The following is a 14,344-nucleotide window of genomic DNA, read 5'->3' on the forward strand; positions in this document are numbered from 1 at the left end:
TGAAAAAGTCTTGGAAACATATTGGAATCAGCTTTGTTTGAACTAGTTTTATAACAAATATTTGAACTTGTTTTATAACAGATATAAGAAATTTAGATATGAATTTAGGGTTTTTATTTTTATTTATTTATAGCGATGGAGCCTGGATCAGCTTAACATTTGTTTTTTCCCCTACACATTTTTTGAGTTTTGTTTTTATTCAAATTTATTCATGGATCATACGTATTAATAACATATAAGAGAAAATATTTAATAAATAATTCATTATTTAATGAAAGAAAATGGCTTGTCATATATTATAACCAAATACAATTTTAATAAACGTAATTAATTTTTTAAACATAATATCAAACATTACTTCTCATAATAATGAATTTTGTCAGAATTCATTCTATTATAATTTATTCTCTCTGAAGTCTGGACATGTGTTACCAAACGCAACGTGTATTTGATATAAAAACAAACAACAATTTACCGATCAAAAGAAAATTAGAGGTGAAGCCAGTAGTGTATATATATATATAGCTACTCCTATGTGACACAGCTATTAGCACCGAATGAATGACATACGAGAGAGAGTCATGAGAAAGGGGCAGAGGTCCTTGCATGGCGACAGGCATTGAGCAACACCCGGGGTGTGTTTGTTTAAAGTTGAAATAAGGTGGATGGAAAACTTTGGAGAGAAAATAGGAAGTGAAACCTTTTTGGAGTGTGTTTAGTTGGGTGGGAAGGAAGGAAAATAAATAGTAGGGTTCGGGTGTTTTCTTCTTGGGCCCACCAAAATGTTTGCTCCCAAAATTGGGAAAAAAATTGGGAGGGGGAAAATGCTCTTCTCACTAAAAAGTTTTACAAAATTTTTGTATACACAGCCTCATGCTCGTGAAGTTAATTAGCGCGAATTTCTGTGTGCATGGTTACCCTCTAATCCAAAATACCTACAACGAAATGATATTATGAGAAATAAAAATGGCCAAAAAAGTGGTTCACTATAACTCTCAATCTCAAGTAACTTGATCGAATGAGTTTTGGTCACCTTCCTCATCCGTCCATTAGATCAGTTTCTTTGAAAATGAATGTCGAACCTCTCTATGTTGAAAAAATAAAATATAAATAAAAAAATAAAAAGTAAAACCTACCATTCCGTATGCTAAGAGGTTGATACCAAGACTGGTAGAGAAGACAAGACTAGAAGGTGAATGAAGCACACACCAGCAACTAGTCCACCCTTCTCAATGGCCTTTCATATCCCAAATCATTTCACTCACACATTCGTTTTCCTTCCTCTAGAATTCAAGGATTCACCCAATTAGTTCTCCTATACACAAATCTACAAGAAACTGCTATAGATGGAAGACAACCAGAGTTTCAGCCATCTCAGAAAACTTGGTCCAAGGTATGCTTCCTTTGATCTGTGTACTTCTTCCAATAACTCTATAAGTGCTGAAGTCGATTTTCATATATAAGTGTACTTGGTTGAGATAATGAGATATGCTTCCAAATAAGAGTGTATACCTCTCTTTATTTTTATTTGTATTTTTCGAAAATGATTAGAAATACTATTACTAGCTGCCCACAGCTTGAAGCACCCTCCTTGTTGTTTCCGATGCTTTTATGATGTGTTTTAAAGCATTTGATAAAGCAGCAGACCTTGATGTTTTGGATCATCCTATCCAAAACTTCATATACTTATACTACCTGGTAAGTTTTGGTTTATAATCCTTATCCCATGTAGATGCTCATTGGTATGTAACACTTGGGATTGTCTAGATTCGTGTGTGGATTTGGATTGTGAACATGTGTGGCATATGGGCTGAGTTCCACATCATGCGTTTAGTCTAAACTTTCTGATGAATCTTGTTTACATAATTTACACTTTGATTTCAAAGGACGAAATTTCAATTGATATGAATTACTTCTCATCAAGACCAGAAAATTTAAATACCTACCCTGTAGTCTGCGACCTCATATGAAAATAAAACAGAATATTTTATATTTTTTTTGTTAGTATGTTAAACTCGTACTCAATTTATCTTGAACCGAAACCTTAGCCTTCATCTCATAACACGATGAGATGAGAGTACCAATTAAGCTATAGCTTACAATTAGGAACTGGTTTGGAAAACAATCATAGTGAATATGAATTTAGAATAACAGGTTCAACCTTATAATTAAAAGACATGGAAGATCTCTCTCACTGCACGTTTGCTTGATACTTACCAACATTCTTACACAATCCAAAGTAAAATCACAACAATGGGTATTGCATGTTTTTCAGACCGTAGGGACAACATTGTAAAGTCCAACACAGATCACGTTATAACTAGTTTCAGAAGTTCATTGTCCAAATCATACTAAAAGCCCCCCTTTTTTTTGGTTTTAATAGCATGGGGGGTCACAAGTTCAATCAGTATGGAACCTAAAAGAACACCGATTATATGTTCCCAAGACATAATAGCATAAAGATCACGACACTAACAAGAGTCAGTAACATATTTCACAAGCCTTGAAATTTGGTAATTTCTTGTCAACAAATCTACAACCACATAAGGAGCACAAACAGACAATTCTGTACCCACGAGATTAGCTTGATACTCCAAACATAGAATGATCAACATTTGTAATCTTTCCCCAGCTCTTGTTCTCCAAAGTTGACTCATCCATTACCCCCTTTCTATAGGTTTGCTTTTCATCATGTATTATCTCCAATACTCAGCGAATAGGGTGGTACTGTGTGATACCACGTTTTGGAGGCAACTTCCTCAAAATGAAAAGGACCAAAGAAGAAGGTAATATTTCAACCAACTGCAAGAAAGGGAGGAAAGGAGAAAAATCAACCTCAAGAATCATAAGGTATATATAAAACAAATTCAAAATCTAGAAACGATACAATGAACATCAAGAATAAGACACTCCAAGATGAGTTATCCCAGAACAAAATTCAGGTACACAAAATACATATGAAATAAAATCCAAATCTAGAACACCAACACAATACATATTCAATGAACATTCCCAACCTACACTTCAAGAATAACACCTTACCTAAAGCTCAAGATTTACACCTTTCTAGATGAGTTGTCCCAAAACACAATTCAGGCCATTAAAAACCAACAAACACTCGCTACACGCACACACCCCTACATATTAATCAATAAAATTGAAGACTGGCTACCACTGACCAAAAATAAAACAAAATAATGATAATCAGGGTCGAGATGCAACACCTAATCATACACCCAACACTCAATATGCACAATTCTTAAAACATCAAAAAAACTTCATGACTCTAGCATTTCCATTATGTTCAAATTATTTTTTGAATGAGAAAGTCATTATTTTTTCAACTGTCATTTTCTATACAAGAAGAAAGGGTTTACCTGAATTAGTAATTATAGAAATCAACCACTACAAGAATATGCCCTCATCAAGTACAACGGATGAAGCATGCCAATGTAATAGTTACTTAGAGCATTCCCATCTGGCTCACCAGATGTTATTTTTAGCAAAACAATTTACCTAATCAACCCAAAAACAAATGAAAAATACCTCAATACTCTTGTTGAGGGTATTGTTCATCGCTATTGGTAAAACAAAATCATTTTTTATTCACTCTCTCTCTCTCTCTTTGTGGTGATGGAGTGCGCAGTGGGTTGATTCTTTGAGTTGACATGCTCGACATTACCACCACCGGTGCTTCAAGTGCTCACATATTGGAGATTTGTGGGTTGATTCTTTGGTTTGGGTTGATTTACGGATGATTTTTGTGGGTTGATTTGTTTGGTTTGGGTTGATTTTTGTGCAATGGTTAATTGTGGTCGTTGTTGTGGGTTGATTTTTGGAAAGAGGAAAAATAGTATTTAAACAGAATGGATATAGAGTATTGAGGCTAATGTAGTAGAATGTGAATAGCAGATTAGCTGAAGTAACAAAAGTTGAGTTTTGGAGGTCAATTTGGCTAAAAATTGCATTGAGCCTAATGCTAATGCTCTTATAGCATGAAAACTTCACCATTCACCAAATCAAGTCCATGTAATTAGCCACATCGACCTAACTCCTAGACACTTCCAACCAATCAAATTAAGTCAGGTAACAAATAAAATGTACATTTGCTGTTCAAGTTACTATATAACCTGACAATCAAAACAAGATCAAGGGTCAGTTTGCCATCAGATTTTCCTCTAGGATTATAAACCAAAACTTACCAGGTAGTATATGAAGTTTAGAACAGGATGATCCAAAACATCAAGGTCTGCTGCTTTATCAAATGCATTAAAACACATCTGCAGTGAGGGAAATGATTTTAAAAAGTTGTTAATCAGTGGAATAGACATCAAAAACAGTGAACAGCAACAGAGTGACATTGTCATCATCAATTGATCAACTGAACAGCCTGAACTAGGAATGACCAAGCAGCAGGCACAGAATGGTAAATAATTTAGGTCACAAAAAGTATATACACACCAAAATCATACATAAAGCATTCATGTATAAACTTCTGAAATTAAGTAAATATCGACTGACCACCCTAGTAGCTTCATCAGTATTATTAAACTAAGTAAACATCAAACCAAGTCCACTTTTTGGTTTTGTTGGTTTAAGAAGCAAAGGCAAGGGTTACATGAAGTGAACCTGAAAAGAATCCAGGTGAACTCACCATAATGCATCGGGCAAGGAAACATGTAAAACATATGGTGGTCACATAGCCAACCTGCCCAAGACAAGAGACCCACAAAAATAAGTTTAGAAATTTTAAAAAGAAAAAAGTGAAAAAGTTACAATGATTATTTCTAAAAAAGTAAATACCTCTTGCAACTTCTTACGTCGTCCTTTGGATTCTACAGGGAATCGCTGCAGCATCAAAAAGAGTCTGACAGAAGATGACAGCTGAAAATGTTAGAAGATGACACAAGGTATATGCCAAAATTCAAAATTATGCAGTTATGCTACATCCATGCAACCACATTACTAAGTGATTGAAGATGAGGGATGCCAATGAACAGTCATAATTAGGAGAATGATTCAGAAAACTTATATTAAAGAGGGAAAAAAATAAAAGAGAATTACAAGATGTTCATGATGATGAACAGCAACACAACACAACACAACAGCAAGAGAGATGTTAGGGAACTAAGCTAAGGGAAGGCATAAACTCAAAGAGAGAAGAACACTCAGAAAAACCCCAACAACGAGACCACTCCATTAGATTGCGTTTGCATAAAATCTTTAACTCCTCCAATGTTTTCTCTTTATCTTCAAAAGATCGACGATTTCGCTCCAACCATACAATCCACATTAAGCACCTTGGAACCAAATCCCAGATCTCCAAATTATGCTTCCCAAGCCACTGATGCCAACTAGATAACAAACCCGCCACCGAACCACATTCACCAAACTAGATAAACAAGTAAGGTGTTATGTTGTCAAAATTTCTACCATAAATTGTAGGTAAGACCTAGGAAAATGAGACTTAGTCTCAACCGGCTCTTATGAGGAGAAAATTTGTCATTTGAGCTAGAGCTCATTGGCAACATACAAATTTTTACTAAATTTCCCATTTCCTTCATCCCATTAAAGGAAAGGTCAAACTTTTTATTCAAACACTCTCAAGTCTCAACTCATTGGCAGATAAAATGCAGATTTGCCTAGCCAAAAGAACATTGACCCAGAAGATAGTATAATAAAAATTGAGAGAATAACTCAGGCAGCCAGATTTTCACATAATTTGGATCAAATTGGACTAGGCACAGGAAGAGAAGACTAGCTACGGTCCAAAAAGTCAATCGTTTGCCAAGTTCTAATTAACAAAAATTGAAAATTAAAGCTCACAAACCCATTGAAGATGAGCTTAGGTTAATGAATGAAGGAGGTTGAATTGACATTGTCTGGTATGAATACCTCCAGTGACATGAAAAAGACATGTCTCATTTTCCTTTGTGTGTGTTTAAACTATTTGGTTTCCTGGAGTTAGAGACTGACATGAACACAAGGCCTCATGTGTAAGCATGCAAATAATATCTTGTAAGTGTTAGTGAATGAGCTATCTATTTGGGGCAGTAGAAAATCATGCTGACTAAACTTAATGCAGGGGCAAGTGGATTTTGGTCTATACCTTTACATATACTTATTTATATATGATGCAAACTTGGATGAATTAATGCTGATTGAAAAGCAAATGCAGCAGACAAAAAACATAAGGAGAAGTTACCTGCCACCATAGAGGAGAAACCCCAGGGCTGCAAACAAAGAGACACCTGCCAGAATACATGGACCAGGACCCATAAATCAATATCAGGATTAACTAAGCTTTACAAAAAATGTATTTAGCGTATAGTAGAGATAAACCTGCAAAGAACATCTTAGATAGAATGACCACAATTGGTAAAGGCTTCCACCACATAATCAACCACATAGCAATCTGGATCCACATAAAACTTCAGTACATAACAGAGTAAATTTGCAGATCATAATATCCTCGCTTGTAACATAAAATCTTATATAAATCTTTTAGCTTGCATTTACCATAAACATAATTCTATAGTCAACAAGCATGCAACATTATGGATCAAGTAACAAGTATATGATATTGCCAGGATCACAAGCAGAACAGGAGTGTGCATAATGATCCCACCAACAAAACTTAGACAGCAATTAGGATGGGTATCAAAGAGTGCAGGGAGAATAGGAAGCATAGTTTCAGAACTGAGAACTAGCACAGGGAGAGTGGGAGACTATCAGATGTACATTACAGACGTGCATATCACACACACACCATTGTTACTATGACATACACTAAACGAACTGGATAATAATTGCACAATACCGTATAAAATATTTTGTATAAAGCAAGAAAAGTTTAAGATATAGAGGGAAAGCATTGTGATATCTCCAACACAAAGAAAGTAGACAATCATTCAACATAAAACCTGCAGAAGCTAACTCTCATAAGTCATAGCATGAACCTCTGAGTGAATGGTCAATGAAGAACTAAAATATGAAAGGAGCATTAAAAAAGCAGCTCAGCATCAAGTGATGTCAACCATGAATTTTTTAATATCATAGGTGACTTGCAAACCTTCTCTCTCTCTCTCGATATCTCTTTTATTTATTTATTTATTAGTATTTGCTCAAATGGAAACATTAAGCTACATAACAAACATAACCTCCAGAAAAATATGAACCAAATCCCACCCATGAGATCAAAAGGTCATTTTCAAAAGCTACATAGAGATGTATATGTATATATGTATGTAGTAAACCTTATATCAATTTTGATATGAAGGAGAACTTCATTTTTGTTTGCAATAAGTTTCTCTTATTTTTTCGTGTGTGTGTGGATTGGGGGGTGGGGTATTCTCCTTGTTTGGATTGGTGATATAGAACTTGAGAATCCACCACACACACACACACACACACACACACACACATAAAATTCAATAGTTACAATGGGGGAGGGGGGATTAAAACCATGAATGTCTCCGTTGGAAACACTAAAAGGTGCCAACCAGTTGAGGTGCAAAGCTACTGGCTACTAGCAAGAACCCACCAAATATATGGAGTACAAATACAATAATAACTAGATGCGAATATGACTTTTATTACCCATGATCCAATTAATGACGACCATTTTAGCTATCATAAAAGAAAGGAGGAAAAAGGTGAGGGGCAACAAATACTACAATCATAAACCTAGTCTTAAATCTCACAAAACTAGACTAAAATATATGACTTCACAAAGTCCATATGCAGTATGTTTATATCTTATATCTCTCAAAAAAGTAGAAAATTGTACAAGCACCTAACTCCAATGAGGATTCAACTATATAATACCAGGTAGCAAAGAAATAGATGACAAAAACCAACCAATGAAATCTAGCTCAGTTAGCATCTCCTCCCCCCAGGGATAGAGTGGAAGGCTCAAGCCCCACCAGATAGCTAACTTGTTGATAAAAAAGGAAATACCTGACCAAAAAATGATCAAGAACAATTTGGAAACATCAAGCTTCACTCCATTTGTTTCAACAAAAAATAGTTTTCTCCTATCTTTGGTTGCATTCCTCCAATGATCCCAAAAACATATTCCACTATTTTGCACAATGAGGTCAAAGGGTGCAATGTTGGAGCCGAATTGAGGATAAACCTATGTCCTAGACTAAGGAATGTGATGGTTCAAAATGATCAAATGCTCGGTGTTGTTCAACAACATTAGGGAGAAAGGTGTGTGAGCACACACAAATACAGAGGGGGGGGGGGGGGGGGAGAGAGATTCATTTTCTTTATTTTGTTCTATCAAGAATGGAAGCCATGTAACATGGAGATTTTTTAAGCATTTAAGCCGTTTTTGGATTATTTTCCATTGATTTTAGAAAAGATTTTCCATTGACCAAGATCTTCAATTGTACCAAATGTCAAAAAGTGTTTTATACCAAAACAATTTGAAGTGTTAATGAGCTAACAAGAGAAGGATTGTGATTCAAGTAGCAATTTTGACACTACAATGTTTAATGAAAGGAGTGTAGACATTGTGCACTCATAAATGAGGAGTGAGTTGTTAAATACATGGATTCATGTAGCATTTGATATTTCTCTTTATTGATGTCACATTATACAATAGATTTTTAGTAAATAAAAATTTGCTCAATCCATAGTGAATTGCTTGTATTCAATACATATATCAGACATGCAAATTTCACATTACTCGAATTACATGAATCCCACACCTAACCAAATTTCAATTCAAATGAGACAGTTATTAATCGCCAATCATCCATATTTGATGAACGAACGTAACTACTATGGGTAGCACGTGTAATCCAAGATAGGTTTGAAAAAAATATTAAAGTAATAATATCCAAGTGGAGTCTATCAAGGGAAAAAAGAAGACTTTCAAGTAACCAAGCATTTTATCATTTTTCTTAATTAGATAAAAATTTTGACAAATCCACCGTTGGATTACGTTATCTTCATGTATTCTCCATACTTGCAAAATTTCAAAATGATCAAAGGTCAAAAGCCATGTCATCAGTCAATTTTTTAAATTTAAGCTTTTGTAGTTTAAAATAATGCATAAAAGATAAGTTTATGGATTGAATAGTAAATAACATCCAATTGGCATGAAAATTGGCATACATATTAAGAACATATAAAACATGTAATCCAATGGTAGAATTTTCAAAATATGAATTTAATAACAAGTTATTGGGTGGTGTAACATTGTTTAAAATTATTACTTATTAAAAAAAAAAAAAAAAAACATTGCTTAGAGTTACACCAAGTGTAACTTGAACCTAACCTCTCTCTCTCTCTCTCTCTATCTATATATATATATATATATATGTATATATAAATAGAGAGAGAGAGAGAGAGAGAGTATGCTTTTTTACATATAGTAATCATATTTTTGATAGTTGAAAAAATAAAAAGTGCTACCAAAGTACACGGGCTGTATACATAAATAGTAAGCACAAAAAATAAAATAAATAAATAAATAAATAGAAAGATAAAAAATAGTAGCTAGGTTAAGCTCAAGGGGTCCATAAATTCTAGGAGCCACAAATTAGAAAAAGAAGGAGACGACAAAGTCCACCCAAATAAAGAATTCAAAAGCAGGTATTTCAACTCCATCATGCTGACTACGCGGTCCTCAAAGCATTGTGCCTTCCGTTTTCTCCATAGACACCACATGAGACACAACGGAATAACTAACCATATACCTCCAATAACCCCTACTGTACCACCTCCATCAACTCTCTAACATCTCCTAAACTGAAAATGGCATCATTCAAAAACACCAATTAAGCATAACAATGTGGACCACAATTCCTAAGCCACCTCACAATGTAGAAATAAATGATTCACACTCTCCTCACTTCTTTTACACATAAAACACCACCCACAATGATAATACCCCTCTTCCGTATATTATACACCATCAAAGGGTCAAAATCCTTTCTAAAACCACACACTAGACAGAGAACGTCAAGCGAATGTCACCCTTGGCAGGGGAGGGGTTTTACAAATATTTTTCCAAGGAAACTATGATCCACCCCCATAAAACCATGCAATAGCTCCACACATGGAAACCCTTTTGGGGCGACAAGATCCACAGTAATCTATCTCTCTCCCCAATCTAGATCCTTTTTTTTATTATTATTTTTTTATTATGTAGGAGAACTTCACTTAGAGTAATTGCGCAACGCAAAGAATACTGTACAACAATCCTTATTATTAACCAAACTCCTACGGGCAACAAATCCCACCCTCCAGAACTAGTTACTGGGTAATCTAAGAGCTTTTCACCCCTGATAGGCTAAGCAGTTTATTATATGCCCAAGAGGGAAGGGTCTTCCCAATCTAGATCTTATAGTAATCATATTATTTATAAATGTAAATTGTTCAAACAAATCTACAAGGTATGAGGCTTGGAAATTATAAAATTGAGCACGTTTTTATTAAGGGTATTATAAGATTGAGCACATTTAATCAAATGTTGATAAGTGGCTATGGAGGTTCACTTAAGAGAATGATCATTCGTGGAAATGATTGGTTTTAAAAAAATAAGAGTAGGAGAAGATGGTTGGATCTATAACCCTGTTGGTATAACCGACAAGGAGAGAGTTTGGAAAGCCATTAAAGTTGGGTGGGATTCTTTTGATAAGTAATAAGATTTTATTGAAAGAAAAAGGGTAGAACCCAAGTACACGGGAAGTATACAAGAGCAATTATAACCACAATGTTCCTTAACCAATCATAAAATGATACATAGAGTTAACTTTTGGAATGATCTTAGGTGCATTGATAGCACCTTGGCATCCCTTTTCATTGATCTATTCCAGCTTGTAGTGAATAAGGATGCTAGGGTGTCTGTGTATATGGAACTATCTTATGGGAGAGTGCATTGGAATCAAATTTTGTGAGACATGCTTAGGATTAGGAATTAGACTTCTGCTAATCTTTTTTGAGGTGTTGTACTCCACCTGATTAGTGTGGGGAGGAGAGGGTGTTTGGGAAAGTAAACAAAAATGAGTTCTTTAGTGTGCACTCATACTATGAGGAATTAAGAGGGAATGATGCAACGAATTTCCCTTGGAAAAGCAATACAGAGGGTCAAGGTTCATTTGAGGTGGCTTTCTTTGTTTGGACGGTTTTTTGGGGAAGGATATTCACAATAGACAACCTCATAAAAGATAAAACGAGGCACATTATTGTAAACTAATGTGCTATGTGCAAACAAGATGGAGAGCCTGCTGATCACTTTCTTCAACATTGCTCAATGGCAAGGGACTAATGAAATTTTATTTTTGTTTAAATGGCTTCTTCATTGGAATCTATAAGTAGAGATGAGCAGATAACTAAAAAACATGGTTCTTAAAATGGTAAACATGGTCTTTTTTTGCAAAGTGAATATTTGGAAGGCTCATGTGTGGGGAGTTGGGGGGGAGAGAGAGAGAGAGAAAGGTAGCATTTGATGGCAAGGGAGCATGTGGCCGAATTGCATGGAAAGAGTTATACTCAGCGAAGTGTTGGAAGGCCATGGGAGTACGTAATGGGAAGGCACTTTTGGTGGAAGATTAAGATGAGATTGTTCAAGAACCAAGGCCTTTCCTAAAGACCAACTATTGTAAGAGGAAATTGGAGGAGATCTTAATGAAGGTCTTGTGCTCATGATGAAAAGACCCTTCAACACCAAAACAAGAGACCAAAGAAGATTGGTTATGAACCAACATCTTCTTTACCGCATGTATCATGGGTGGGCGAGTGTGCAACATGATCATATATAGTGGGAGTTGAGAGAATATGGTGTTCAAAGAAGTGATAGACAAGCTGAACCTCAAAATTGAAAATCATTCCCATCTTTACATACTTTGTTGGTTCAATAACAGCATTATGTCATGATTACTGTGAGCTGCCTAGTACCATTCTCTATCCAGAATTACTACTTCAATGAAGTTCGATGTGATGTGGTGCCCATGAATATTTGCCATAATTGCCTTGAACGACCTTGGCAATATGATCATCAAACCATTCATTATGGGAAGAAGAATATTTACAGTCTTCACAAGCTAGGTCCACGATATATGTTGCTACCAATGAAGAAGAAGGCAAGTCCGAAGCCAATGGCAATAATGAAGTAGAGACCTAAGAAGATTAAGTAATAACGATAGAGACATGGCGGATTTGCAAAGAATGTCCAAGATCCAGGAGTCCAGTGCAAAGTATAATCCAAGAAAATCCCCATATATTACCTGTTATTTTTACCCTATATTTTGATATCCAATAATAGCTTGTTTAGAAGCCCCAGGATCCTCCCACTCAAACAAAACCCAAGCTTCTGAATAAAGGTAATTCCCAATCCGAACACCTTGCTAAACTTTTTTTCACCCAAGATTCTAGAAATTCCCAAACTTGTCAACTGATAATGTGGCATAAAGTTACATTAAATTCCTTAATACATGATTCTTAGAAAATTAATAAGTCAAGTACAAATATAAATACACAGAAGGTTCTTCAAATCAATCATTAGCAAAATAGAATATATGTAAATACTCAACCACTTCATTCATTTAAGTCTCAATTACACTATATACAGAGCCCCTAATAATTGTTTAATTAACATGCTAAAGTGTGATATAGAATTTCCATAACTCACCTCCACTTAGTTCTAATAACTCTTTACATCGATATACCTTAAAAAAAAATAGTTAAGAAAGGTAAAAGGAAAAAATAAGTTGGAGAAAAAGAAAAAAGAAAGGTTAGCTAGAAGGCATATCATGAAACAGAATTAGCTTCCTCATAGAATGAATCCAACTTCAAACCCTCCCATTTGCCTGGACTTAAAGTGAAACAATGGGCCAGAAATTTCACCTGAACAGCATAAACCACTGCATTAATCGTAATGAAACTTGGTCTCAGTCCATCAGTAGATGCAGCCCGCGCCTGTTTTAATGCACATCAAAAAGTTATTAATCAGAAGTCCACATTTTCCACCTTTTCTAATAAGAGTAATCAAACCTCTTTTATCCATTATAAAGCAACTTGACATCGAATTAAAAGCCGAACCTGATAGTAAATCTCTGCCCAGAAAAGAACCAAAAGTGCGTATGTTGTGAAAAAAGCAAGACTCGGCGTATCAAGCAAGACATGTTGGACAATCTAATTGACATTTAAGCTAACACGTTAGAATCTAACACAATTGTTATTGAGTGCAATGATTTATGAAACTACACCAAAAAAAAAAAAAAAAAAAAAAAAAAAAAAACCTCGGGCTTCAACTTTTGGATCTCCCGACGAAACACGAAAATTAATGATCGAACTGTAAAACAGGAATTGAACTCAATAATAATGATACACAAAATTAATCCATGACAAGAATAATAAAAGGAAATTAATAATGAGATACAAACCTCCATTGACGACGAAATTGAGAAAGTGAAAAACCTTCTGCGTGGTCCATCCATATTCTGGTACTCTCAATTGTATCCGAATTAATTGAACCTTAAACCACATAATAATAATGATAATAATAATTAATTTTACGTAATTACCAAATTCCAATCGAAAATTAAATATTCTTCTTAAATAAATAATAAAAACCTAAGCGACGAAATTTAAAATTATTTAAAGAAAAAAAAAAAAAAAAAAGGTTACCAGAGCTACGAAGGAGACGATGCCGAAGAGAGCAGCGAGGATGTGATATATACGATCCTGCCAGAGAAGAGATTCGTCGATTTGGTCCCACCAATTCGAAGCGTTTTTGAGTTCGTACGCTGCTACCATCACCGCCGTTGGTGCGCTTATTACGCCACCGCTACGACCCATCACCACCGTTGATTGATGATCACACCTTTTCTTATACAAAGAGCAAAGAAAGAAAGAAAGAAAGAAAGAAAGAAGAAGAAAAAATATAGTTGAACTGATTCTTTTATTTGTTTTGTTTCAATTTCAAATTGTGGTTCGTATGAGATTTTTTTTTTGTTTTTGTTTTTTTTTTTGGTTTTTGTTTTTTATGGGGAAAACAAATCCAAAAAACGAAAGGCGGAGTAGGGAGGGAAGGAGGGAGGGGAGAGGGTTATGTAAATTGTAATTGTGATGTTTGCGGCAATAGAGGCAGGCTGTCGTCGTCCTATCTGGCTTTAAGCTTTAGTATTGAAATATTGACACCTCCTGCGCTCTTACATCTCCACGTTGCCAACGCTTCATACGTCAATCACAACAATTTTTTTTATTTTTTGGTAAAAACTAAAAAGGTGACCATCCCAACATCATCATTTCCTATCTATTTCTTTCTTTCTTTCTTTTCACCAATTTTCCAACTTTTTATTTTATTTTTGTTAAAATTGTATTTTTA

At 35.0% G+C, this 14,344-nt stretch overlaps 1 protein-coding gene and 1 long non-coding RNA gene across 4 annotated transcripts; one reads left to right on the forward strand and one right to left on the reverse strand.

The window, feature by feature from the left end:
• The first annotated feature begins 1,228 nt into the window (after nucleotides 1-1,228).
• On the forward strand, nucleotides 1,229-7,080 carry LOC126717873 (uncharacterized). 3 transcript variants are annotated; one of them, XR_007652765.1, is made up of 3 exons: nucleotides 1,229-1,393; nucleotides 4,842-4,910; nucleotides 6,179-7,080. It is a non-coding gene; the product is annotated as an uncharacterized LOC126717873 (long non-coding RNA). The 3 variants fall into 3 exon arrangements; XR_007652764.1 differs by having other exon boundaries at nucleotides 6,182-7,080; XR_007652766.1 differs by having other exon boundaries at nucleotides 6,591-7,080.
• On the reverse strand, nucleotides 2,188-14,112 carry LOC126717872 (tobamovirus multiplication protein 3). Its single transcript, XM_050419814.1, has 11 exons — nucleotides 13,645-14,112; nucleotides 13,401-13,491; nucleotides 13,257-13,309; nucleotides 13,057-13,149; nucleotides 12,862-12,933; nucleotides 6,343-6,415; nucleotides 6,206-6,251; nucleotides 4,804-4,867; nucleotides 4,655-4,708; nucleotides 4,203-4,280; nucleotides 2,188-2,802 (listed from the first exon to the last, which is right to left on the reverse strand). The coding sequence occupies exons 1-11, from the start codon at nucleotides 13,813-13,815 to the stop codon at nucleotides 2,710-2,712; spliced, it is 888 nt and encodes a 295-aa protein (XP_050275771.1). The 5' UTR covers nucleotides 13,816-14,112; the 3' UTR covers nucleotides 2,188-2,709.
• Between the last annotated feature and the right edge of the window lie 232 nt (nucleotides 14,113-14,344).

This window comes from Quercus robur, chromosome 3 (genome assembly GCF_932294415.1).
Source record: "Quercus robur chromosome 3, dhQueRobu3.1, whole genome shotgun sequence".
Classification (NCBI taxonomy): Eukaryota; Viridiplantae; Streptophyta; class Magnoliopsida; order Fagales; family Fagaceae; genus Quercus; species Quercus robur.

Excerpts from the sequence above, each read along its gene's own strand:
- LOC126717872 (XM_050419814.1), bottom strand. The coding sequence starts at position 13,815 with ATGGGTCGTAGCGGTGGCGTAATAAGCGCACCAACGGCGGTGATGGTA. Across the intron at positions 13,150-13,256 it reads TCCAAAAGTTGAAGCCCGAG|ATTGTCCAACATGTCTTGCT; the intron begins GTTTTTTTTTTT and ends AATGTCAATTAG. Across the intron at positions 4,709-4,803 it reads GACGTAAGAAGTTGCAAGAG|GTTGGCTATGTGACCACCAT; the intron begins GTATTTACTTTT and ends TGTCTTGGGCAG.